Genomic DNA, 26,378 nt, shown 5'->3' on the forward strand with positions numbered 1-26,378 from the left:
TGTTCTCGCCCCTCGGCGGGGCCCGCCCACCCCCCCCACCTCCCGTTCTCGCCCCTTGGCGGGGCCCCTCCCGCACCACAGAGACGTGGGACGGCCGCGCGTACTAGAGAAGCGGCCCTCGCCGGCCCGCCAAAGCCCCGCCCTGCCCGCGTGCTCGCTCCACAACGCCCTGCGCGCCCGGAGCCCGAGGCGCCTCTTCCTCTCGCGCTCGGAGCGCCGGCCCTCCGCTCCGGGGCGGGGCGGGAAGCGGAGGTAGGCGGAGCCTCCGGGGCCTCGCGAGGGCTGGTGGGCGGTGCCCGGCGGGCGCTTCCGGTTTCCGGCCGCGGGATGAGGGGCGGGGCCGGGGCTGCTGTGGGAGAGTTCGGTTGCTGCGGCGCGGCCTGCACGCTGACTGTGGGAAACTCGGTGAGCGGGCTTCGCGCGCCGGGCTGGGCTCCGGGACCGCCGAGGCTCCCCGGCCCATCGACGAGGGAGAGAGGCGAGCGGCGCGGGGAGGCCCGGGGGCCGGGGAATCTCGGGGCCCGCAGCCTACCTGGGTGTGAGGGGCAGGGGCGAGGGGAAACCGGGCGGCGCCTCTAGAAGCTGGTCTCGGGGACGGGGCGGGGGCGGTGAAGCCCCACCTGGAGGAGCGGCCGGGCTGGGCCTCCGGGACGGTGTGCCAGGCAGGGGCCAAGTCGGGGGGACCCCCCGGTGCGCGCGGTCGGCTCTCGCTCTGCATGGGCGCTTTGGCCCGCGAGGGCTACTGGAAGGACCCCTGGCTTCTGAGGAGACTGCGTCTAGAACTTTCTCCGTATGGGGCCTTGAGGTGCTTGGTCCCGAATCCTGCCCTCTAGGAGTCGCTCTTGCGGGCCTCCAGCCCACCGGAGGCGAAGCGGCCCCGGGCGGAAGGCCGCTTGATCCTCGAGGGAGGTGCCGGCTTCTCTCCGTGGGCGCCGTGGGGACGGTGGGAGGCGGGGGCGTCGGCAGCGCTTGTACTAGGTGCGGCCTTGGGCCCGCCTGGTAGCGGGGATTTGGGCCCGCAGAGCGCCCGCCTCTGCGGCTGAGTTCTGCCTGGCGGGGAAGGCAGCGCCCGATGGGTGCCAAGGCGTCCTTCTCTTGGTGCCCTGGCACTGCTCTTCCCGAAGAACGCTTTTCAGTTAAACGGGCGTCGGAAATCTCGGGCTTCATGGGGCAGGGATCGTCGGGAGAGGCCGCTCTGGACGTGTTGACACAGGTGCTGGAGGGGGGGGCAGGCAACTGACCAGCGAACGGAAGTTTGTGGGGCCTGTGAACGCTGCTGGCCAAGAGGCCCTGCCGAGTGGAGCCCTGCTTCCGCCAGCGAATCAGAGACTCTGAAGCGAAGTGCAGGGGGTCAGGGTGGAGAGTGGCGGCCCCAGCCTCGCAGGGTAACTGAACTGGATGTTCTTGGCTGCCCAGCGCTTACAAGTTCTGTTCCTTTTGTGCCCTGCCAGGAAACAAGCTCACATCTCCCTGTGGGAAACCTTCTAGCAACAGGATGAGTCTGCAGTGGACTGCAGTTGCCACCTTCCTCTATGCGGAGGTCTTTGTTGTGTTGCTTCTCTGCATTCCCTTCATTTCTCCTAAAAGGTATGGCCTGTGGAGCAAGCAGGCGAGTTAGGCAGGAGGGTGCCTGTGCCCTAGCCCTGGGATTGGTGTGTGCAGCTGGTGGACCCTGGAATTGGGACCCGATGGAACAGGTAGAACCTGTCTGGGGTGGGGGGGCAGGGGTTGTGTTTGTTATTGCCAACCCTCCCCAGGGTTCTGCTTCGTCATGACTTGCTCAGTTCCTTTTCCTGTGTCCCCTGCCTTCTGGTCTTCAGAATGCCCCCGAGAGGCAGGAAGATCTATGTTACAGTTCTGGAAATGATGCCCTCCCGCCTGCTCTTGGTCCACGGGGTGCTGGGATGGTAGCGTGGGATTCGGAAGACTTGCACCACTGGGTCACGTTGTTACTGATTTGGTGACTCTTGTCCTCCTAACTAGTCTCACTGGCATTGCGCAGTGGCTGCGTGAACATTACTCAGCCTGTGGAGGATGAAGCCATATTCCCTTTTAATGAACAGAGGACCTGTTAAAAGTGAATTGGAGATTAATTTTAATTATGTATAATACCTGAACACGTCGCTATTTAAATTACAATATTACGAATAAGGTCAAATCTCCACAGGTATTTTTAAAGGCCGTTTTTTCGTGAAAAATTATCTCTCATGTGATACCATAGAAAGTATGCAGTGCTGTCTGAGGAGGATTCTTGCAGAAAACCACACCTTCGTACAGTTGACGAGACATGCAGAGATAGAGGGCCCCGGGGAGCTTTAATCTGGGAAGCTTTAGAGGACAGACAATCTGATTTCTACACAAAGCAAACTGGAAAAGCAAATGAAAGAGGGAGAGGGAAGGGGGAGCTTCCAGAATAAGAGGGATTTAAGACATTTATCTACCGAATGCCAAATCGGTACTTTGTTGGGTCCGGATTCAAACAAATATTGTTGCCTGCAGTGATTGGCATTTTCAACTCCAGCCCTGATGATGAGGGCTTCTTGTTGATTTGAACAGTGTATAAACACTTCTGAAGTCTCTTCTTAGAGCTGCATCCCAAAGCATTTGTGGATGGAAATGATGTGAGGTCTGGGGTCCATCTCATCATAACAGGGTGGGGGGATAATGTGGAAGCCATTTAAAGAATAACTGTATGGGGCAAATTTGGAAATTCAAAGGGGTACAATGAAAAGTAATTTTTTTTTCAGTGATACCAAGTATTTTTTTTTTTTGTGGTGTTTTTTTTTTTTTTTTTTTTTTTTTTTTTTTTTTTTTTTTTTTTTTTTTTTTTTTTTGGAGGTCGTTGTCGCCAGGTGAGTGTGTGGGTCTCGGTCACTGAAGTCCGCCTCCGGTTCAGCCTTCTCCTGCCTCACCTCAGGCGCCCGCCACCACGCCCGGCTAAGTTTTTGTATTTTTAGTAGAGACGGGGTTTCACCGTGGTCTCGATCTCCTGACCTCGTGATCCACCCGCCTCGGCCTCCCAAAGTGCTGGGATTACAAGCGTGAGCCACCACGCCCGGCCTTTGTTTTTATTTTGAGACAGAGTCTTGCTCTGTCACCCAGGCTGGAGTGCAGTGGTGTGGTCTCGGCTGACAGCAACCTGCACCTCCCGGGTTCAAGCGATTCTCCTGCCTCAGCTTCACTAGTAGCTGGGACTACAGATGCCTGCCAACATGCCCAGCTAATTTTTTTTTTTTTTTTTTTTTTTTCAGTAGAGATGGGATTTCACCATGTTGGCCAGGCCAGACTTGAACTTCTGACCTCAGGTGATCTGCCCACCTCAGCCTCCCAAAGTGCTGGGATTACAGACATGAGCCACTGCGCCCAGCCAACTACCCATGTTTAAGATTAGTTTTCCAGGCTGGAAGTGGTGGCTTATGTCTCTGCACTCCAGCCTGGGCAACAGAGCGAGACAAAAAAAAAAAAAGATTAGTTTTCCAGACATTTCGATCTATACGTGGACCAGCATCTTTTTTTTTTTTTTTTTTGAGGCAGGGTCTCGCTCTGTCACCCAGGCTGGAGTGCAGTGGCACGATCTCGGCTCACTGCAACTTCTGCCTCCCAGGTTCAAGTGATTCTCCTGCCTCAGCCTCCTGAGTAGCTGGGATTACAGGTGCCACCATGCCTGGCTAATTTTTGTACTTTTAGTAGAGACAGGGTTTCGCCATGTTGGCCAGGTTGGTCTTGCACTCCTGACCTCAAGTGATCCACCCACCTTGGCCTCCCAAAGTGCTGGGATTACAGGTGTGAGCCATTGCACCTGGCCTTTTTTCCAATAGTTTTGAACAGATGTCAAAGTAGAGAATTGCAGGCCACCGAGGCTGACTTTGCGGGGCTATTCGGCCATTGGAGAAGAGTACAAAGCTGGATTTCCATTTTGCTTAGAGCCCTAGAGCCAGTGTGTGTGCTTTCTCTTTAGCTCCTGTCCTTTTTGTCTTCTTCACAGATGGCAGAAGATTTTCAAGTCCCGGCTGGTGGAGTTGGTAGTGTCCTATGGCAACACCTTCTTTGTGGTTCTCATTGTCATCCTTGTGCTGTTGGTCTTCGGTGAGTGAGCTGTGGCTGAGGGCAGCTACCTGACCTAGACCCTGGTCTCTGCTGCAAAACCCTTTACCGCTTTTGATGTGTAGCGTCCAGTTTTGGCTGCTGGGAGACAGACTAATGAAATGCTGTGTCTTTCTCTTGAGGGAAGGAAGAGCCTCCCTTTGCCCATGCTGCTGACTGCTAGTCGGTTCTTCACTTTGAGGCCCCTCTAGGCCGGGCATGGTGGCTCATGCCTGTAATCCCAGCACTTTGGGAGGTTGAGGTCAGTGGATCACCTGAGATGAGGAGTTCGAGATCAGCCTGGCCAATGTGGTGATAGCCCATCTCTACGAAAAATACAAAATTAGCTGGGCGTGGTGGCGGGCACCTGTAATCCCAGCTACTTGGGAGACTGAGGCAGGAGAATTGCTTGAACCCAGGAGGCAGAGGTTGCGGTAAGCCTAAATCGCACCATTGCACTCCAGCCTGGTCAACAAGAGGGAAACTCCATCTCAAAAAAAAAAAAAAAAAAAAGAGGCCCGTCTAGCAGTGGGCATGGGCTTATACCAAGCAGTTTGTATGCAGCCTTATGACGGCCACCTTACATTGCTTTTTTTCAAGACTTTGGGAGAAGGGACGCCTTAGGTTTCTGAGGCTGCTTCTCAGGTCACTCTAGAACTGAAGCCAAGAGAAGCTAACTGGCCTGAGTAGTGCTGCTCACCAGTCACTTAAACAGCAGAATTGCCTGGAGCAGGGCCTCTAATGGGGGACTGAGCAACCAAGCACACAGTGAGCCTAGCTGGGAAGGGAAGTCCTGCCATTCCCTGTAGTAGTAGGAGGAGGACACAGAGATGTGTGGCAACCTATCTTGGGAAGAGATCCTAGACCTCTCTGCATCTGGGCTAGACTTGAGGTTTTCCCGGGTCGTTCCAGCTCTGTAGTTCTGTAAACTCTAACACTGAGGTGCACACTAGCAGGTGCTTGAAAGATAAACTGGTCCAAGGGCAAGCAAGCTCTGGGATAAGGCCAGGCCAGGTGGTGTTAAGATGAAAGGCAGACATTTTGTAATGAGGTGGTAGGGTGACCATCTGGAGACAAGAATCAATAAAGCTCGTCTGACTGGTAGATGTTTGCTGTTCTGCTGTGGTAAGTGATCGATATGTCCCCCTGTTTGGGCTCCAGAGTATTGGCTTGGCTCTGCTGTGGACACCACTCTCGTCTCAGAGCTGTGGTGCCTGCCGAGGCGTGGAACACTCCTCCCACCGAGTCCCAGCAGAAATGCTGAGCGGGTGGGGGGGCTGTGGTTCAGGGGAATGTGCAAAGCCTCACCCACCAGCTTCAGCATTAGGCATTTCTCCTTCCTGATGTCTCAGAGCCTGATAGGATATGTTCAGGCAGGACTGCCTCTGAACAGGCCAAGTGTTACCTGACAGCTTCCAACCACATAGGGTAGGTGCCAGCTGCCTGAGCACCTCAGTGTTCTGGAAATACTTGGCAAGGCCCCAAGAGGTAGCTCTTTCTAACCAGGGTTCTCTCCCTGAGCAGCCTCCAAGCCAGGAGTAGGTAGGTAATATATGTTCGTTCCCAGGCCACTGAGTTTTTGAACTGAGCATGTGTGTTTTGGCTTTTGGGTCTGGGGTGGGGGTAATAACTAGGGAAGGGAGGGACCATGCTGAGGATGATTCCCTCAGGGTCTTGCCCCTTCCCCAAACCAGAAGGAGTATGTTTCTTTCCTAGAGCACTGAGTGGGCTGGAGAGATCCTTTGCGGAATGCAGTAGTTGACAAAGCCTTCATTCTTTTTTGGGATCGGGGAACTGCTTGGAAGTTCTGGGGGGACATATGGCCATGATGACTGGCTGCTTCCTACTCTCATGTTAAGAAGCATAATCTAGAAAGATCTGCAGAGCCTTCTTCAAACAGAAGTGTTAGTCACGGGTACTAGTGAAGGGTAACGGGCATAACTAGCTAGAGCTGTGGCCTTGCTTGGGGGCGGGGAGGGTTGAGCAGATCCTCCTGGAGGGTGGAGTTGCTGAGGGTGCAGGATCTTCCCACCTGGGCTGAGGCCCGAGACGGAGGGCTGGGTTCTACTGTGGGACTTGGGTTAGTATTGCTCAGTCCCCCATCCCCACTCTTGGTCATTGGCCAAGGTGGTCCTTAGGATGGTGGGATTCCTGGATGCAGGTGACAGTGTAAGGAAACATGTTTATCTTGTTTTTCTGATTACAAAAATAATGGGTAATTATTCTTAAAAATTCAAAAATTGAATTTAGAAAGTTAAACTCCCCGTAATCCCATGTCCCACAGGTAACCATCATGAATATTTTGTTGTGCATTTCCAGAGGCGTTTTTTATGCTGACATCTTTAATAAAATGTCTACAGTGGTGGGATCATCCACAGAAAGTATTTATGTTTCCTTCCACATTCCTGCTAGGACATGGCAGGAGGAGCATTCCACGCCTGAGCTGGTAGCACAGCTCTGAAATAAGACTGCTGTCCATAGCAGAGCCCAGCCAATACTTTGGATTTTGCTTTTTCTACTTGCTGTACCTTAGACACCTTTTTTTTTTTTTTTTTTTGAGATGGAGTCTCACTTTGTCGCCCAGACTGCAGTGCAGTGGCGCCATCTTGGCTCACTGCAACCTCCGCCTCCCAGGTTCAAGTGATTCTCCTGCCTCAGCTTCCGAGTAGCTGCAGATTACAGGCGCCAGCCACCATGCCTGGCTCATTTTTTGTATTTTTAGTAGAGACGAGGTTTCACCATGTTGGCCAGGCTGGTCTTGAACTCCTGGCCTCAAGTGATCCGCCCACCTTGGCCTCCCAAAGTGCTGGAATTACAGGCGTGAGCCACTGTGCCCGGCCAACATCTTTTTATAGCAATCTCATTCTTCTTAAAGATCACGTAGTATTCTCTCATGTGGTTGTGTCATAATCCATTCTTTATAAGCATCTTCGAATCATTGCAAATTTATGCAAATACTTCTGTGGGATAAATTCAGAGGTGGACGAGGGTATGAACGTTTTGCATTTTATACAGGTGTGCTGTTTTTACCCTTGCTAACAGCGTTTGAGAGTACTCGCTTCGTGGTGCCGGGGGATGGGCAGATTTTTATAATGCAAGATCAACATAAAAACCAAGCAGCCTAAAACCGGAAATTAAGAACCCCATGAGGCCAGTGCCCTGACTCACGCCTGTAATCCCCACACTTTGGGAGGCCGAGGCAGTTGCTTGAGCTCAGGAGTTTGAAACTAGCCTGGGCAACATGGCGAAACCCCATCTCTGTCAAAAATAGAAGAAGAAAAAATTAACTGAGTGTGGTAGCACACACTCGTGGTCCCAGTCACTGGGGAGGCTGAGAGGTGGAGGTTGCAGTGAGCCGGGATCGTGCCACTGCACTCCAGCCTGGGTGACAGAGTGAGACCCTGTAACCCACCATACAAAAAGAACCTCGATACCCATACAATGACACCTTGCCCCTCTCATATGGGAGTCTATTAAGAGCATTCTTTAGGTAGATCTTAGTGTATTGACTTAAAAGGATGTCTCAGGATGCATGGGGAAAAGCATTAGGTTTGGTGTGGCTCAATGTCTACATTAGAGACAGATATAAATATATTTTTAACTGGAGCTCTGTATGTCTAGCAGCAGCTCTTTCAGGAGCAGAGGCTGCTCACTGACTCAGCAATTAGAGACAGATGTAAATATATTGTTAACTGGAGCTCTATATGTCTAACAGTGGCTGTTTCAGGAGCAGAGGCTGCTCACTGACTGAGCAATTATTTCAGTGCCCACTCTGCACTCACAACTATCCCAGGCCCTGGGAATATAGTATAAAAGATTTCTGCTCTTACGAAGTTTGTAGTCTAGTTTGGGAGAGATGGACCCAAAAAATGTATTTAAGATAATTTCAGAGATGGATGTCTATTACGAAGCAGGTAACATAGTGTAATGTGACTAAAAATGACTTCAGACGAGGTGGCCACATTTTTATTGTATATACTGCTGGATGTGATTATGTTATGGGATCCTTTCCCTTTCTACATTTTGGGTGTGTTTGAACTTTCGATGAGCGTGAATTCCTTTTGTAATCAGAATAAAACATCATAGATAATAAAACCCATTGTAAAGCTTTGAAATGAAACCCTTGACCCCTAGCTGGCATCCTGCAGGTCTTGACTCCTATTTTTTTGTTAGTTTGCTTGTTTTGTTTTGTTTTTTTTCGAGACGGAGTCTCACTCTGTCGCCTAGGCTGGAATGCAGTGGTGTGATCGTAACTCACAGCAGCCTTGACATCTTGGGCTCAAGTGATCTTCCTGTCTCAGCCTCCCAAGTAGTTGGGACTACAGGTGTGCACCACCATGCCCAGCTATTTAAAAAATTTTTTTTTTTTTTTTTTTTGGAGAGAGAGAGAGTGTCTCCCTGTGTTGCCCAGGCTGGTCTTAAACTCTTGGCCTCAAGCAGTCTTCCTGCCGTGGCCTCCCAAAGTGTTGGGATTACAGGCGTGAGCCACCACATCTGGCCTGGGTCTTGACTCTTAAGCACCTTAGGTCCCTGGAGCAGGCATTTCCATCTCCAGGTTCAACCTGGCTTATCATTGTGGGGGTTGGGGGGGCTATGGGCCAACTTGAGATGAACAGAACAAGATGCGGTTGGGGGCACCATGGGAAAAGGAAGCCACCCCCATTTCCAGAAACTCTTTAGGCTTGGTTAGCATCTTGAACTGCAGAGCAAGCTTGGGGCCTGTGTAGAATGGGGCCAGGGATTGAAAAGCTGGAGGAAGGAGTGGGTCTGAGGGTGGGAGCTTCCTTTTTTTTTTTTTTTTTTTTGAGATGGAGTTCCGCTCTTCCCCCGGGCTGGAGTGCAGTGGCTCAATTTCGGCTCACTGCAACCTCCGCCTCCCAGGTTCAAATGATTCTTTTGCCTCAGCCTCCCGAGTAGCTGGGATTACAGCCGCTCACCACCACGCTGGGCTAATTTTTTGTTTTTTGTATTTTTAGTAGAGATGGGGTTTTGCCATGGTGGCCAGGCTTGTCTCGAACTCCTGACCTCAGGTGATCGCCCGCCTCTGCCTCCCAAAGTGCTGAGATTATAGGCGTGAGCCACCGCGCCTGGCTTGAGGGTGGGAGCTTCTGATAACAGCATCCCATGAGGGGTGTGTGTGCGTAGAAGTGGGAAGAACTGGGGAGGCCGATTTGAGGGAAGTGAGTCTGACCTGTCTCATGCCGCCTGTCTGCCTGGTATGGGCTTATCTTGCCCTAGTGTCTGCTAAATGCCTATGTCTCCTCTCTGCTCCACCACAGATGCCGTGCGCGAAATTCGGAAGTATGATGATGTGACCGAAAAGGTGAACCTCCAGAACAATCCTGGGGCCATGGAACACTTCCACATGAAGCTTTTCCGTGCCCAGAGGAATCTCTACATTGCTGGCTTTTCCTTGCTGCTGTCCTTGTGAGTGGGGGTTGAGGGGGCAGGTGCTGTGAAAGGAGCCGTGGGCTAGCCACGGACACGGAGCTCAGTGGGCTCAGTCTCCCCCCTGTGACTTTGATTCCTCCTCAGTCTGTGGCCTGGATCCCAAAGCCCTGTCTGTGTTAGGGAAGCCACATAGTTTTCTCCTGACCTCCAGAGGCAGCGTGGAGAGTAGGAGAGGGCTGCCCGAAATATCAGAAGACCCTCACACACCACATACTCTCAGGCAAACAGATTACTATCTCACGGTCCGTTTGCATGGAGAGTGAGGTGTAACGGTAAGGCCTTGCCCTCCTCTGGGAGAGGACCTTCAGAGTTCAGCTCACAAGGGAGCGATTGAATGGGGGGCTCTTTGTGTCTGGGGTGCTGACCTAGGGACAGCAGGTAAAAGTGGCACGAAGAGGCCGGGTCTCTCCTCACCTCAGGGCCTTCCCCACGTGAAACTCGTAATGAGGGCATGTTACGTTCCATGGCAGCCAGAGTATTTCTGATGATTTTTTTGGTAAAACTAAGTGCCTTGATCAGGGCCAAGGGTAACTAGTTGGGCAAAACTGGACCACTACGAAGTGCCTATTTGAGCCTGGGGCTCTGTTTGCTGCCTCCTGCTTCACATAGCCGTTCTGATCAGCAGGGCCTGGCTGGGAGGTGGATGGGAGCTCAGACCAAGGGCGTATGAAGGCATTGGAAAGGCGCTTGCTTTGAGGGTGGAGCTCTCATCACTTAATCACTTCTCAAAAGACCCCACCTCTTAATGCTACCGCAGTGGGGATTAAATTCCAACACATGAAGTTTGAAGGGCACTCGGACCATAGCACCAAGTGATTCTCAGGCTCACGGACAGTTATTCCCCGCTTGGTTTTGTGCCCCGAGACTCAGGAATCTCCATGCCCAAGAGATTCTTGCTCTCTAGTCACCTGGTGTGCCCTGCTTTACTGGGCGCTACGATGACTACTTGTCTTAAAGTCTGTCGTTTAGATGATCTTGTACTCTCTGCAACCAAGTTGGAAAGGGGTGGAGCTAGAAAAGGCAAACACATTTTTTCAAGATAATGGGTTTGATCACAGATTTGATCTACAAGCTTGCTATCTTCAAACTTAAGAAAGTCAGGAAGGCTGGGAGGAGTCAGAAACATACCCTAAAATTTTCAGGAAGTTCCAAACAAGTATTATCTTGTGGTCTGAGGCTGAAAGGGAAGCAGATCTGGAAGGCTGATTCTCAAAACCAGAATTCTGAGTGTGACAGTCAGCAAAATGAGGAAAAAAGACCACATTGAGGAGGGAAAGAGAGGAAACTAGGCCATCTACCAGAAAAGCTTCTAGAGCTTTAAGAATAGTATGGGGGAGGGGTGGGCTGGGTGTGGTGACTTACGCCTGTAATCCCAGCACTTTGGGAGGCCGAGGCAGGTGGGTCACCTGAGGTCAGGAGTTCGAGACCAGCCTGGCCAACATGGTGACACCCTGTCTCTACTAAAAATACAAAAAAATTAGCTGGGCTTGGTGGTAGGTGCCTGTAGTGCCAGCTACTCGGGAGGCTGAGGCAGGAGAATTGCTTGAACCCGGAAGGCAGAGGTTGCAGTGAGCTGAGATCACACCACTGCACTCGAGCCTGGGCGACATCTCAAAAAAAAAAAAAAAAAAAAAGGAATAGTATCGGGAAGGTGAAAACCTGCTGGGAGCTCTGAATCATGAAAGATATGGAGAAGTGGGGAGAAGGCAGTCCCTTTTATACGTCTGTGTAAGGAAGGAGATGGAGGGTAGGTGGTCAAGGGCAAAGGAAACACTAGGATGAGAAAGTGGAAATTGCAGATGGGCAAGAGTAGCATCCCTAAATGATGTACTTTGCACTTAGACTTGATGAGATTATGTCCAAAAGCTGTTGAGATCATCTGCAGATGAAATTGCCACCGAATCTTGAGGATTTGCAGAGTGGGAGAGATACTGGCAGACTGCAGCCTGGCAAACATCCCAGTTTCCAAAGGGAGGAGAAGGTAGATGAGGAATTGACCTGGGGAGGGTTGACTTTGATCTCCAGCCATGCTCTAGAAAGAATAGCTTGTATGCTTTCGGAAAAGAAGAGCGGGATCGTTGGTGACTGCTATGAATTCCTGGAGAAGTTCTGTCAGCCGTCTATAGATGGAGTGTAGATGGATTTTTAGCGTGATGCTTGCCAGTCTGAGTCTGTTCTTAAGGACCGGATGCTGAAGTGTGGGGAAGGTGCCAGCAGAACAGTGTAGTTAGGTGTGGTCCTAACCCACATGAGTGGCTGCCATGTGGATTGGCTCCATCCACACATACACACAGAAGAAGCCTTAGGGGGCTCACTCTTTTTTTTGAGACAGAGTCTCACTCTGTCGCCCAGGCTGGAGTGCAGTGGCTCAATCTCGGCTCACTGCAAGCTCCGCCTCCCGGGTTCACTCCATTCTCCTGCCTCAGCCTCCCAAGTAGCTGGGACTACAGGCGCCCACCACCATGCCCAGCTAATTTTTTGTATTTTTAGTAGAGACGGGGTTTCACCGTGTTGGCCAGGCTGGTCTCAAACTCCTGAGCTCAGGTGATCCGCCCGCCTCAGCCTCCCAAAGTGCTGGGATCACAGGCGTGAGCCACCGCGCCCAGCCTGCTTTGTTTTTTAGGTGTTTCCTGCAAGCTGCAAATGGGCTGCGTGGCCGTAAGGCTGGACAAGAGCATCACACAGAAAGCCAAGTTCCTCTAGGGTCACAGCCACCATCTTAGATTTAACTTTTAGACGAGCAAGGAGTATATATTTCTGGCAAAATTCCAGAAATGACTAGGTTGCTTATGGGCAACTGGTGAATCCACACTGATCCCTGGGATCACCGTTTCCTTTTCTAAGAAGTCACGCAAGACCAACCACATGGCTTTTTTGCATCAGGCTACTGGATGGGAACACGAGAGGGTGCGGCAGCTGAGCCACTACGCCCAGCCTCCACATGCTTTTTAAAAACATTCCTGTGTTTAAAAAAAGTTAACCACGGGGCTTTAAAGCACCACATGCTTTAAATGCCCCTTGGTGACTTGAATGTTCTACTCAGTTTATCATGAATGTTTTTCTGGGACAACTGACCTGTTTCCAGCATATATATATATATATTTATTTATTTATTTTGAGACAAGGTCTCGCTCCATCGCCCAGGCTGGAGTGCATTGGTGTGATCATGGCTCACTGCAGCCCTGCCATTTTGCCTCAGCCTCCCGAGTAGCTGGGACTATAGGCATGTGCCACCACGTCCTGCTAATTTTTTAATTTTTTGTAGAGACGGAGTCTTGCTCTGTTGCCCAAGCTGATCTCAAACTGCTGGGCTCAAGAAATCCTCCCACTTCATCCTCCCAAAGTGCTAGGATTACAGGCATGAGCCACTGTGCCTGGCCTCTTCAGCATTCTTGAGTGTTCCTGAGTGTCTACCCAATTCCTCATTGGTGGACGTCGAGCCTGCAGCTCTGTTTCTGACGTCATAAACAGTGGCCTCAGCTAGTCAGCTTTCTTTGGGCCTCCTGATCCTCTTGGAGCACCAGTGCCACTCCTATTATCTGTCTCTTTCTTTTTTGTTGATTTTTTTTTTTTTTTTTTTTGAGACAGAGTCTCTGTGTTGCCGAGGCTGGAGTGCAGTGGCACAATCTCGGCTTACTGCAGCCTCCGCCTCCTGGGTTCAAGCAGTTCTCATGCCTCAGCCTCCCAAGTAGCTGGGACTACAGGCACATGCCACCACGCCTGGCTAATTTTTGTATTTTTAGTAGAGACAGGGTTTCGCCATGTTGGCCAGGCTGGTCGTCTCCGACTCCTGGCCTCATGTGATCCGCCTACCTCGGCCTCCCAAAGTGCTGGGAGTACAGGCATGAGCCACCACACCCACCCCTCTTTCTTTCCGTGTTCTTCATGTCCCTCTGAGAGGCTCAGTTCTTGAAGACGAGCAGGTACTCATGGCGCGAGCAGGTACTCATGGCCCGAGCAGGTTAGATGGTTAGGAGTTAAGGGTTCCAGACTTCGTATGCAACTTTTCTGAGTGGTAGAGAGCCTGCCTAGTGGGTATTTCAGTACTGCTGGGATGCGGTCACCTGTGTGGATTAGTATTTTGCAAGGGTGTATGGGCTGGAGTGGAGCTGGAGAGCCTAAAGTGGGGAGACCAAGTTGGAGGTTGTCAATGAGACTTGCTGGGAACCTGAACTGGGGCAGTGGTAGCAGAAGTGGGGTGGAGGGGACAGACCTGAGAGGCCCAGGTGGAGTTGAATCAGCAGGCTTTTCTAGTCTCTGGGAGTCTGAGATGATCTTGGTTCTGCTCTGGACTTGCGGAATGCGAGGATGCAGCCCCCTGCTGGAAAGGGAGCTCTGGCTGCCCATGGAGTAACACTATCGTGCTAGGTGTGAGGGCTGGTTGCAGAGTGGGACTTCTGGCCAGGCCTGGGGACAGCAAGGAAAGGAGGGGACAGGGAGAGCAGGGGAGGCCTGGCAGATGAGCAGGATAGGGTGCTTCCGGGCAGTCGAGCTTGGGTTGCTGGCTTCACAGAGGTATTGAGGCCGGGACAAAGGGAATGTGACGGCAGGATGGATTCCAGCCTACAGCAGAGTGATAGAAGATCGGGGAGCAGAAGGAAGAGGGAAGCAAGATCAAGAAGGAGGATGTGAGCAGGTTAGTGGCCAAGGAGGGGAGCACGTTCCAGAGAAATCCTGGTGCTTGGCACTAGTTTTCATCAGGACTGGGCTTAGGACACATAGGAGGTTAGCCTGAGAACCCCCGAGTAGCCCTTGTAATTGGGAAAGGGGGCCTGGCCTGAAAGGAAACATCACACCTAGAAGCAAGCCTGTACCCTTGGCCCCCCATAGTCTGCTGCTGCTGCTGCTGCCTGGGATAGCAGTGGGAGAGTCCCAGCCTCCCAGCCAAAGCCTTCCTGAGCTTTTGTCCTGCCACTGCCACTACTGTCTCAGTCCTGTCACTTGACCCAGAAGCCTGGGGCTGATCTGCCCTTTCTTCTTGTCCCATGTGACTGCCCAACCATCGTGGCCATTTCTCAGTGTGTGGCCCAGCAGGGTGAGGCACTTTCACGTTGTCAAGTAGCCAACCTCCAGAAGTCTTCAGCCTGCAGAGCTGGACTCCACCCATGAAACAGCCTGTAGATGTCACCTCCTAAGCCTCTCTCACAACCCTTGGGACCACTGCTGTGGTGGGGCCGCCACCATCCCATATAGACCAAGTGGGCTCCCTGCCACCTGCCTTCCCCCCTTTGGCCTGTGCACCCCACTTCCAGTGGCTTGCTATCACATGGATCCTCCAGGACGCGGCTTCTCCACAGTCTCTGCTTCGGCTTCCCCGTCATGAAGCAGCCATGTGGGTCTCATGGGAGAGCCTCATGTAACACATGCTCTCCCCCAACTTGATTCTCTGAGCATTTTGGGGGCTTCTGTGCGGAACACCCCCTCCAGCTGCCGGCCCAGCCGGCACCTCCTCTTCGTGAATCTGCGAGGCTTCCCTGTGGAGCCTGTTCCGAGGGGCCCACGCCATGTCCCTGGCTGACCCATAGTGCTGTCCTCGGGTCCCAGGGCAGCCTGCACATGCAGCTCTGAGGCGTGGCACTTGGCAGGGTTGCCCATCATGGAAAACCTGGGCTCTTCCCCTTTAGACTGTTAAGCTCAGTGCCAAGGGCCTGGCACATATGAAGGGCCGCTGAAACCTTTGGTGACTGAATGGGCTGTCCTGGGCTGACGGCGACAGCTTTAGGTGCGTGTCTGGGTTGAACTTGTCGGGCTTTTTAGACAAGAAGCCCAGCTTTTCAGGTCTTAGGAGCTATGAAAGTTTGTGAAGATGGATGCATCGGGGCCACCTCCAGGGGACCACACCGGATGAGCCACTGGTTTCCACTTGTGGAAGACTCCGGCAGTCGCTCCTGTTCCCTTCCTGCCAACCTTGCACTTTCGGGGCACAGCTAGCAAGAGGTCCTCTTGAGTCTTGGAGTGTGTTGGGGACGGCAGCTCCCTCTAGGCTGGGGTTTGTGTGTTCAGAGGACCTGCACTGCCTTCTCTGCCTTATTCAGCTTAAATGGTGGTCAAGGTTAGGCCCAAAGTGCTGGTTAGCAGCCAGTCGCAGGAAGGCCCCTGTTTGTGTGGAAGCCCCTTGAATTTTTGCTGACCTGAACTTGATCCACAGGCATCTTTTGTTTCCTCCTTACCCCTCCAGGGTAGAATCCCATCGTTGCTATTAGCCCAGATGGAGCTGCCCATGCTTCTCTGCTGAGCTGCTTTTTCTTCTTTTTTAGGTTGAGTCATCTAATCACAGACTGCCTTTGCCTAAGTTGTCTTACCTCACTCGGTTGCTCTCTACCCTCCAGCTTACCCCAAACCTCTCAGATAGCTGGTTTTAAAAACCCCAGAAACCCAGAAACCCAGCTGGTCTATGTCACTTGTTCTCAAGAAGAAGGGAGCACAGGCCAGACCCACACCTGCCCCTTTGCCCTGTGCTTACTGCACTGTCCTCAGGATGGGCGAGCTCCATCTGGGTCGTGGGCTGGAGCTGCCACACGGCATGTTCTCATTTGAAACGGCCTCCAATTCCCCCAGCTCTAGCCCTCCTCTTCCTGTCTTCTCCAGCGTCTGTGTGCTGGGAGGCTACAGGGAAGGCCACGCGGCTGTACCAAAATGGACTTGGGGCATCCCTTTGGGGCAGCCCTCTCGGGTCTGCTCTAGGTGACTCTCCCAGTTGTAACCTGTTTTCCTGATTCCAGACTGGTGGGTAAGAGTCGCCCAGGGCAGTGGAAGCCCTGGTGTTAGTCATTCTTCTTCACTGAAGCCTTCCTGAGGCGTCACCTGACTTGCTTCCTTGCCTGGGCGCTGCCTCATTTTTTTCTTCCACAGCTGGGGCATGTTCACCCAGAGTCCACTGGCCACCCTGCGGTAGGCCTGGAAAGTCAGCAGGTGGCGCTGGGACACCGGCTTTCTGCCGGCTGGGGGTAGAGGAGTGAGCTTGTGTGAACACCATGTGTATGCAGGGGCTGGGGGTTGAGTGACTTGACTCGCCTGTAACCCGTCAGCAGGGCAGGCCAGGGGTGGCCACAGCATGGAATCTTTTGGTCGGGACTTGCTCCTTCCCCATTTCCTATTAAGCCCATGTCCTCTTCCCCTTGCTCGTGGGGGAAGACAGGGCTGCCGAAAAGTGCTTATGAGCCATGGCTCTCCCCACTTGATATGGTTGGCCCTGTTTCTCTAGAGTCTGTGGAGAGGTTCTGTTTCTCCTGCCTTCTCTGGTTTACTCAACCTTTTATAAAAGCATGATAGCCCTGCTCAGTGTCCAACAACATTCTATCAGGAAAGCCCAGTCAGCTTGAGGCATTTACCATGTGTCTGCCAAGGCCGCATCTGCATTCTGTTAAGTTTCGTTCACTGGCCTTTTTTTGGACCCCAGGCCATTCTATTGGTGACCACCCTGTATCTGTAGGAGATGCCTTTGGCTCTTAGGTTCTTTCCTGTTTTCTGGAAATGAATAGCTAAGAACAGTGATTCGGGTAAGATTACTTGGGAGATCCAGCAGAGGCAGAAGCTAAAGGCCATGTTCCGTGCCCTGTCCTGGGGGCCTGGGAAGCTACAAGGGAACAGACAGAAACGCACGTTAATGTGCCTGAGTGACCCAGTGTGAGGGAGCAGGAAAATGTTCTAGAAGGCTGGCTCCCAGGCTGAAAAATGCCAGTGATCAGAGAGGACCTGGTCTGCATTGCTTGGGCCCTGGGTGAGGGCTGAGGGTATGAGGACGCAGAGGCTGGAGCTCTGGGTTGTGCCTTCAGGTCGCGGCAGTGAATGTTTTTTCCCCCTGCAGCCATGAGCCTGGCTTGCCCATCAGCATGGGTCTGAGACGGCACCTTCCCACTCCTGTCTTCGGTCTCCTCTGTTGCTAGACTGAGCAGCTCTGTGTCTGCCTCTGCCCCTCTTGGTGCCAGGCTCCCAGGTGAACACAGGTGCAGTCTAGGCCCAGGGAGATTCTGTCCAGCCTTACATGCAGCCTCAAATCTGTCCCCTCACCTGTCAGGGAGCACTTCCTCTCCTGGGAGTGGGATCCAGTCATCTGGAAGCCCAGCCCCGCCCCCCCTTTTTTTAGCTATACTTGCTGGAGTGGTCGGAAGACCCCTTTTCAGTGTGCCAAGTATGGGAGTGCAGAGATGAAGGCACAGTGCCCAGCCCAAAGACCTTCATAGCCTGGTAGGGCAGCCATATAAACGGATGGCAGCCACTCAGAGAACAGAGAATGAGGTAGTTACATGAGGGTGCCTAGGGGGCTGCTGCAGGAGCCCCCAGAAGGCGTCCCTCTGATGGGGTGGGTGATCCGAAAGGGTTTCTGGGGGGAGGTGAAGATTGAGCTGGGTCGAGAGGACATTCCGGCCTGGAGGACTGCCGCACAGAGCCAGGCGTGTTCCAGGAATGGTGAGGGGTTAGGTGTTACTAGAGTAGGGGGCCACGTGGTTAGTGAGGGAGGAGAGCTCACTGATGGCGTGCGTGCTGGCAGCAGGTGGCTTAAGCAGAAGGCTGACGTGGTCGGATTTGCCTTGCTCTGGGAGGTGGATGGGAAAGCCGTATGGCGGCAGATAGGGAGGAGGCGCCAGCAGTGGGGATGATGGCGGGCATGTTTGCAGTTGACATGGAAAGCACTGGGTTGTGGCTTGGGCTAGGGGGCCAAGAGGGCCGAGTCTAAGGTGGTTTGCCTGCTTACCACTACAGTAGGGGCTACACGAGGTGGTCAGGTCAGGCAGGTCAAGTGAAGGCCCGTTTTGGACAAGCTGAGTCTAGAATGTCTCTGGGGACATCCAGGAGCCAATGTTTAGTGGGAGGTTAGGTATGAGTCTGGGCCGCAGAGAAAACCGTTTCAGCGATAAGAGTGGCTGGGAAGAAGGTATAGGGTGTCATCTGAAGAGTACAGACCCCAGAGGGAGCAAAATAACAGTGGGAGGAGGGTGTTGCGAGGGGACCTCAGGAGGGTAACTTAGCAGCAGAGCAAGGAGTTCAGGGTGACCGCTGGCCTGGGCGGTTAGGAGGCCACTGGTGGCCCTGCTGCTGGCTTGGAAGGGCAGGCCTTGGCCAGCCTAGGTTGAGGAGTATATGTGAGGGAAAAGACCAGGGGCGCTTGGGCAGGGCGACTCCAGGAAGGAGGCAGTTGAAGGTGAGGTTCCTGGAGGGGGAGAATGATCCCGGGTCATCCAGTAGGAAGAGAGAGGACCTAGAAGGTGTGAAAAACTGTCGGGCTGGGGGTGCAGTGGGAGGAGTATGCCCAGGGTGCTGTGGGGGTGGGGAGCGCCTGTGAGGGTTGGCAAGAGGAAGGGGAACCGGGGCCTGGCAGAGAGGAGCCCCAGACTGTCTCAAGGCTGGGAACTGAAGGCCTGGGCTGGGGCTGGGCAGGGTCAGGCTTTCGGACAGACATGGCGTGGATCTTGCGCTGGACTTTGTGTATGTCCTGGCCTATCTTGGAAGCCCTGGTTCTCAATAGCCGGGAAAGGCCTGGGATGGTCCGAAAAGAGCTGGGCCTCTGCTGCACTGCCGCGGAAGCATTTGTGTTAGCTATTTCCCTGGGTACTGGGGTGACAGCCATGGGCACTCACCAGCAGCCACTTGCCTGGCCTGGTGGCGGGCAGTATAGCCTTCAGTTTTGCTTGGTCCTCTCTGTACCACCAGGTGGCATGACCCCCACCCCTCAATTCCAGCTGGGAGGAGCGGTCCTCTTCCTCCTTCTACATCACTGGGATCTGCTCTGGGGCTGGGCAGCTCCCTGCCAGGGGGCTGGGTCTTAGTCAGACTTGCCTTTCTTTCTAGGCCTCTCCAGTGACTTCTGGCCATGCCGATGTGAGTCAGATGCATTGTTTCTCTCTGGCTCCTAGGGCGCTCAGTAGCTTCCTCCACCTTCAGGCTGCAGCCCAGTGGGGGGCAGGCTGGTGGGCAGCTGGGGGCTGAGGCAGGGAAACCTGAGCCCTAGGCCACGAGGTCCTGGGCCGCTAATTTTAGAAAGCACATGTCACTGGAAACTCTCCTTCTCTGCCAGGAATCAATGGCCTGGCTCTCCTGGTGCTGCCAGGGGCCCCTGGGAGCCTCTCCCCAAACCAGGAACCTCAGGTGCATCTCCTGGCCCGGGTGGGTACTTTCTGTCCTGAGTACATCCGGAAAGGGGCTCTGCCGAGGCCCTGGACAGCCATGGCTTGGGCCAGGGAGGTAGCTCACCTTGTCTGCTCTCTACTTTCTCCAGCCCTTCCGGGCTGCTCCTGGCCATGAGCAGAGGCTGTGAAGTGTGAAGGCCTGGCTGGGGCAGGAGGCCACTACGACTCTTCTGAGTAAGCTGTTGTTGAAACACCCTGGACTAAGCAGATTTGTCTCTTCCTTCTCCCAGGCCCTGTGTGACCCTTGCCTTCTGAGGTGTGTGAGAAAGGAACCCCTGCCTTGTTGTGACTGTTTGAACGAGTCCTTCCCTCCTCTCTTCCTGCCAGCTAACATCTTGGGGCAAGGGTGAACCAAGGGAAATGAAGTGGCCATTCCAATCTCTGTTTGGGGACTAGCATCTGCCTCCAGCTGCCACCTGTTTGCCTGTCTCTCCTGGCTGCTTCAGATAGGCAGCGTGCGCCTGTGTCCTGATTCCTCTACACCCTCCAGCCCAAGAAGACCTCATTTGGGGTGCTGTTACATAACGGATGTGTTCCAGCGCAGCCTGCATGACGGGTTGGGAAGGAGGCTGGCCAGAGAAGAGAGTTCTGTCTCACGTTGGGACCTGGGAGCTGTTCCCTTGTTAGTTTAGAGAGTAGAGTGGTTCCGAGCTCAGGTTCTGGAGTCAGGCAGACATAATTTGGAATTCCAGCCATGTCCATTTCTGGTTTTTGGCCTTGGGTACATGGATTTACGCTGCTGAACTTCTGTTTCCTCCTCTATAAGCTGGGGCAGTGATAGTAACTTCCTCATCAGGTAGATGTGAGGATGCGGCCTGGCATGTTGGAAGTGCCCGGATTGATTATCCTCTCTCATTGCTTTACCAAGGCAAGCCCAGCCTCGCAGGGAGGAAGGTGGTGCTGTGGCTTGTCTGGCACGTCTAGGCCCCGACCCGGAAAGTGCCGCGTTCCGGGACCTCATGCTGTAGCGAGGCTCTTCCCAGCCCCCCAGGCTCCTGCTTCCAGCCCCTCCCGGAGCTGAGGGTGGCCGTTGGGCACAGCGACAGAGGACAGCTCCTAGGCCCCACCTTTTCCCTCACGCTGCCAGCACCAGGTTGGCGGCTTCTCGCTCGGCTGCCTTGGCAAGAGGGCAGGCCCAGGCTGGAGCCAGGTGTGGAGTGGGAGCAACGAGGAGGTGCTCCTGCCAGCCCTTCATGCTCTTTTTCTCACTTCTCCCTTCTTTTTGTAAATAATCGCAGCCTGCTTAGACGCCTGGTGACTCTCATCTCGCAGCAGGCCACACTGCTGGCCTCCAATGAAGCCTTTAAAAAGCAGGCGGAGAGTGCTAGTGAGGCGGCCAAGAAGTACATGGAGGAGAATGACCAGCTCAAGAAGGTGAGCCCAGCTTCCCGACCCACCATGGGGCGTCCTGGTGTTACACTGCAGGAGCCACATTCTTTAGGGCCTCAGTGGCCACTGCTAGCCTGTCACGCTGGGAAATGTGCCTGAAAAGCCAGAGTTGGGTGGAGGCGCAGAGGGGAAGTCCTCAGTGGGGAGGGTATGCCCGCTGGAGGCGTCTGTGTGCGTGAGGGTCCGGGTGAGGAGGAGGGTGTTGCTGCTCTCGTTTCCATCCACTGCTTCCAGTCAGACCCTTCCCTGAGAAAAACGGCCCCTCAGTGAGCCAGGCCCTCTGCTGTGAACCGAAGGCCCTCAGCTAGGCCCTTGTTCCCTGCAAGATTGCCGCACCCCCTCTGGAACTTGGGGTCTATGGCATCCCTCAGTGCTGGAGAGGAGGTGGGGGCAGGGTAGTTGGCCAGTCTTAGACGTCCTGTCAGGAGGTGAGCTGCAAGGCAAGCTCGGAGGGATGTGGATGCAGAGGTGGAATAGAGCTGGCCAGGCAAACTGGGGGCTCCTGACTGCAGTGAGCGGCACTGTGTGGGGAGCACAAGGCACCACCATCCGCGGAGGGGTTGGTGAGCGCCATGGAGCTGCTGAGCCCTGCTGCTCAGGAAGGAGGCAGGGCCAGGGGCCAAGGCAGGCAAGGCGTGCCCGGCGAGCTGCAGCAGGTGGCCACGCTGGCGCTTCTCTTCCCCTCGGCGGGCAGCCACGCCCTGGCCTTTGCCTAGGAGCTGGGAGCAAGTGGTGGCTCGGTTCTGCGTTGACATTTCCAAAGGGGCAAGTGGCCAGGGCAGCTTGAGGAACCGCAGCTCAGTGGGGAGGATGGGGCTGGAGCCTCTCCCTCCCTCCCTCCTGAGTAACCCTGGCCTTTGGCACTTTTCCCAGGGAGCTGCTATTGATGGAGGCAAGTTGGATGTCGGGAATGCTGAGGTGAAGTTGGAGGAAGAGAACAGGAGCCTGAAGGCTGACCTGCAGAAGCTAAAGGACGAGCTGGCCAGCACTAAGCAAAGTGAGGCTCGACCTCGTGTCCTTCCCCGAAGGGAAGTCCAGAGGAGCGTCCTCTGCCCACTGCTGCCCATTTTGTGCCAAAGTATTAGTAACAAGCCTTACACGCACGCTCGAGGGCTGGTTGAAAACAAACAAATAGCACCCTGCGCCTCCAACCCCAATGCAGCCACGCTTAGCCCGCAGGCCAGTGAGGCTAAGTGGTTTGAATGGGGCTCAGGAGGAACCAGGCTGCAGTTGGTGGGCCTCGATTGCCCTGCGCTAGAGCAGTGCACGCTGGGGCTTTCCCGTCCAGAGTGTGGCACGGTAGCCCCAGCATGCCTGGGGGCTGAGAATGAGGGGAGTGTGGGAGTGGCGTTCGGGAGGGGAGTGGGCGGCTCCCAAGCGGCCTGCCTGTCTTTGGTCTCCCACGCATAGACTTAAGTCTGGGGCGTTTTTCCCCAATACCACAGGCCTCGCCTGCTGCTGCTGTCTGCAAGGCATGGTTGTCATTGGGTCTCTCTTTCAGGCTGGGATCTTCCTCCCTGTCTCCCACTCTCAGCCTCCCTGGAGGTTACCCTTGCCGAGAGCCACTAGAGTACCCCTCCGTTAAAGGGACTGGGGGATGTCCTCTATATTTCTTTTGCTTTATCTTAAGCTTTTTTGTCAGCCCTTTCCCTCTACTTTGGGGGCCTGCAAAAGCAGAGGGGCTTTATTTTGAGAAGTAGGCTCCTGTATAACCTCGTTTGAGACAGATTTGGGCCAGTTTCTGGTGTCTGTAGCAGTCGGGTTTTTTCCCCCTAATTCCTGTCTTTTCATTTCTGTTTTCTTGGTCATTTACATCATTTCAAGAACTAGAGAAAGCTGAAAACCAGGTTCTGGCCATGCGGAAGCAGTCTGAGGGCCTCACCAAGGAGTACGACCGCTTGCTGGAGGAGCATGCAAAGCTGCAGGTCAGCCCTCCCGTATTGCTGCGCCCGGGGCAGGAGAGCAGAACAGGATGAGGCAGCCCCTGCGGGTGCGGAGGGAACCTTCCAGGGGCCGGCTGCCCTCTCCCCCACTCCCCCTGGCCACCTCTGCCCTACTGAGTGGGACCCTTCACCGGGCAGGAGAGGGGTGGCCTGGCAGCAGATGTAGGCACTTGCCGAGGCGGCCCTCAGGAGTGGCACTGGCTCACTAGGCTCTGAGCCTTCCTACCTTCATTCTCAGGCTCAGTCCATGGTTTGGGGCCCGGTCAAGTGCAAAGAAGCAGGTGAAACTCTGGGACCCACTGCCGGCCTTCTTTCCTAGAGTGCTGGGGGGTGACGTAGGGCAAAGATCCCTGGGCAAGTGAGGGCACAAGGTGTCAAAAAGGCACCTCCCCTAGCAGGTGCTAGTTGTGGCCATCACCTGCTGCCCTAGGCCTGATCCGAGTCCTCAGACTAGCTTGGGTGCACCAGGCCGCATCTGGAAGCCCAGGTGGTCTTGACGTTGGGAGTGAGGGCCACATAAATACTCCTAACTTTGGACAGCTGGCCTCAGTGCTTGGTGGCCCAAGTTTGGGTACCACAGCAGGTGGGGAGGAAGGGTCCAGCCTCAAAGGGGGCACCCATGCCCTCTGTATAGGGCAGGCTTGGCAGGCGGGACTTGGGCTTCGAGGGCACCTGTCAAAGGTGTGCAGAGTTGGGAAGGGCCTGATCAGGTCTTGAAGGGGACTGGATGCCTTGCTGTTCTCTGCAGCCAGGACTCAGCCCCCAGTGAGGTCCTGGCAGTCCTCCCTGGCTGGCGTTAGGTCCAGGGCTTTCCCTAGAGTGTGGGCCAGTGCTGACGCTCCCACCCTGGCAGGCCTTTGGGTGCAGCTGGGGAGGGGGCCCCTTGCTCACTTGAATAGCTGTCGGTAGGAGAGAGGGGAACCGAGCTGGACCTCTGGGGCATGGGGCTGGAGGTGGCAGGGGAGGAGCGGACCCGGCCAACCTACTGCTGTGGGATTTCTGTCCCTTTCCAGGCTGCAGTAGATGGTCCCATGGACAAGAAGGAAGAGTAAGGGCCTCCTTCCTCCCCTGCCTGCAGCTGGCTTCCACCTGGCACGTGCCTGCTGCTTCCTGAGAGCCTGGCCTCTCCCTCCAGTACTTCTGTTTGTGCCCTTCTGCTTCCCCCATTCCCTTCCACAGCTCATAGCTCGTCGTCTCAGCCCTTGCCCACACTCTCCAAGTACATTACAGGGGACCTGATTGCTACACGTTCAGAATGCGTTTGCTGTCATCCTGCTTGGCCTGGCCAGGCCTGGCGCAGCCCTGGCTTCCATGCCTGAGCGTGGAGGGCACGAGTTAGTTGTAGTCTGGCTTGCGGTGGGGCTGACTTCCTGTTGGTTTGAGCCCCTTTTTGTTTTGCCCTCTGGGTGTTTTCTTTGGTCCCGCAGGAGGGTGGGTGGAGCAGGTGGACTGGAGTTTCTCTTGAGGGCAATAAAAGTTGTCATGGTGTGTACGTGGTGCGGTGTGTGACTGCGGCCATGGGGAGGGCTCTGCTTTCTCTCCTGCCTGGAGCCCCCAGGCGGCCACAGCCCTTCAACCTGTTTCCCCCACTGAAGGCCAGGCTCACACCTGTTCTCGAAGGCCCTGCCCTCTCTGTCTTCCTGCTCCCTGGGCTGGGCCAGGCCTCGCTTCAGGGCCACCCGCCGAGTGTGTGTCCTGTCTGCCTCCCTGGGTGTGGGCAGCTTGGGAAGCTCACTAAACCGGCGGGGCTTCCGGGTAGACGACTCGCTTGCCTTCTCTGGGTTCCTGTTCGTCACATTTGGGACAGACAGAACGTGGCAGAACGCCACTAGTCACTCCCTGCCCCACCCCCTCCTGAAGGTTTGCAGGATGACCTCTGACTAATGCCAGCTGGGAGAGGAGACTTGTCCTTGGCAGTGACCTGGAGCTGGCCCAGGGCAGAGCTAGGCAGAAAGGGGCTGGGAATGGGCTGGGGCCCTTGGCCCTGAGAACGTGCTGGGTGTGTGCCTGCCACCAGAGAGCTGTGCTGGCTCCGGGGCGTCCATCCCGTGGCTCCCTCAGAGTTGTGTCTTCCAGGCCTACAGCAAGCTAGGCCAGAACCGGGGCTTCCTGCCTGGCGCCAGTGCCCAGGCCCCTGCACTGTGCTGCTCTCCAGTAGCACATGAGGAAGGCAGCCCCCGCCCGCAGCACAGTGCTCCCACCCAGCAGGGCCTCTGCCATGCCTGCTGCCTGCATGAGGACTGGGCGGAAGGGTCAGGGGAGCAGGTTAGAGGTGTGTCTCCTGGAACTGGGGGGACCCCTGAAGGATGTTGATGCTGGCAGGGTAGCTGACGGCCTGCTGTGCATGCTCGCTGATGCCTGCCCTGTTCGGGCCCAGGCCAGTGGTTCCCTTCTCTAGCATCCTGTCGCCCTTCCTTTGTGCTCAGAGCACAGCCGCCTCATGACGAGTTCTGTCCCTTTCCAGGCGGTCTGAGAGGTGGTGTCTGAGGGAGTAGGGGACACGTGGGCAATACCCTCTGGTTGCTGTGCCAAGGCCGAAGGTTGATCCCACTTTTCCAGGAAGTGTTCTCGGCTACCTTGGGCCTCCCTGAGCTCACCCTTCTCTGAGCTTTGAAAGGCTAAAGTCCAAATGGGTGCTTCCCTCACCAGCCCTGATGGCTTCTTCCGCTGTTCTGCCTAGGCCAGCAGCAGACAGAAAGCTGCACGAGGCCAGCTTCTGGAGCGCCCTTTCTAGTGGAGTGATGGAACAACAATGGGGCGGGGGGTGTGGGCACAGGCTCTTAGAGATGAAAATGGAGGCGCTTGCCCAGCCTAGACTGGAGGGCGGCCTGCATTCTCGCGCTTTCCTGGATCAGCTTCTGTTCCAGGGCACCTGCACCCATGGGCGTCCTGATCTGTTTTCTTACCCATCTTCCACTAGACTGCGAGCTGCTTGAGGGCAAAGCCTGCTGCTTGTTGATCTCTGTGTCCTAACCCCTGATGCAGGAGCTAAGTCCTGAGGTAATGGTGTCTCTATTTCAGAACCCACTTTAAATGACACGCCTCTGTGAAGTTTCCTTTTTTCAATGTCTTTTTTCTGTGTGTTTGGTGTCATTGTGGTGCATGAGGTGGCTTGGAGGGCATTTGGCCTGGAGGTGCAGAGAACAATTAGCAGAGGGTGATTGTCATCCAGGCAGAGACCTGGCTGATTGCATAAAGCAGTTGGCCTGAGCTCAGGGGTCCTGAGGGTGACCGTGGGCTGCAGGACAGTTGGAGTCGGTTGGGGACAGGGGCTGTGTGAGGGCCTGGGGCACCCTGGGGAGAGGTCTTGCCGATGTTGGGAAGCACCTTTGCAGCTAAGGAGGGCCAGGCTGGACATCTGGGAGCTGCCAGCAGGCGGGGTTCT

General features: G+C 54.7%; 1 protein-coding gene across 2 annotated transcripts; it reads left to right on the forward strand.

Annotated features, from left to right (window-relative positions):
- Window positions 1-233: 233 nt before the first annotated feature.
- On the forward strand, window positions 234-24,485 carry BCAP31 (B cell receptor associated protein 31). 2 transcript variants are annotated; one of them, XM_058441649.1, is made up of 8 exons: window positions 234-252; window positions 1,452-1,587; window positions 3,986-4,086; window positions 9,363-9,510; window positions 20,900-21,035; window positions 21,924-22,047; window positions 22,875-22,975; window positions 24,007-24,485. In XM_058441649.1, the coding sequence occupies exons 2-8, from the start codon at window positions 1,496-1,498 to the stop codon at window positions 24,043-24,045; spliced, it is 741 nt and encodes a 246-aa protein (XP_058297632.1). In that variant the 5' UTR covers window positions 234-252; window positions 1,452-1,495; the 3' UTR covers window positions 24,046-24,485. The 2 variants fall into 2 exon arrangements, with proteins under 2 accessions (XP_058297632.1, XP_032613806.1); XM_032757915.2 differs by lacking the exon at window positions 234-252 and adding an exon at window positions 288-405.
- The last annotated feature ends 1,893 nt before the right edge of the window (window positions 24,486-26,378 follow it).

The sequence above is a fragment of the Hylobates moloch genome, unplaced genomic scaffold (genome assembly GCF_009828535.3).
Source record: "Hylobates moloch isolate HMO894 unplaced genomic scaffold, HMol_V3 SCAFFOLD_7, whole genome shotgun sequence".
Classification (NCBI taxonomy): domain Eukaryota; kingdom Metazoa; phylum Chordata; class Mammalia; order Primates; family Hylobatidae; genus Hylobates; species Hylobates moloch.

What these genes read in the sequence shown, in the direction of transcription:
- BCAP31 (XM_058441649.1), top strand. Translation starts at nt 1,496, where the DNA reads ATGAGTCTGCAGTGGACTGCAGTTGCCACCTTCCTCTATGCGGAGGTC. An exon ending in TTTTCCTTGCTGCTGTCCTT is followed by an intron (nt 9,511 to 20,899) that starts GTGAGTGGGGGT and finishes AAATAATCGCAG; the next exon opens with CCTGCTTAGACGCCTGGTGA. An exon ending in AGGAGCATGCAAAGCTGCAG is followed by an intron (nt 22,976 to 24,006) that starts GTCAGCCCTCCC and finishes GTCCCTTTCCAG; the next exon opens with GCTGCAGTAGATGGTCCCAT.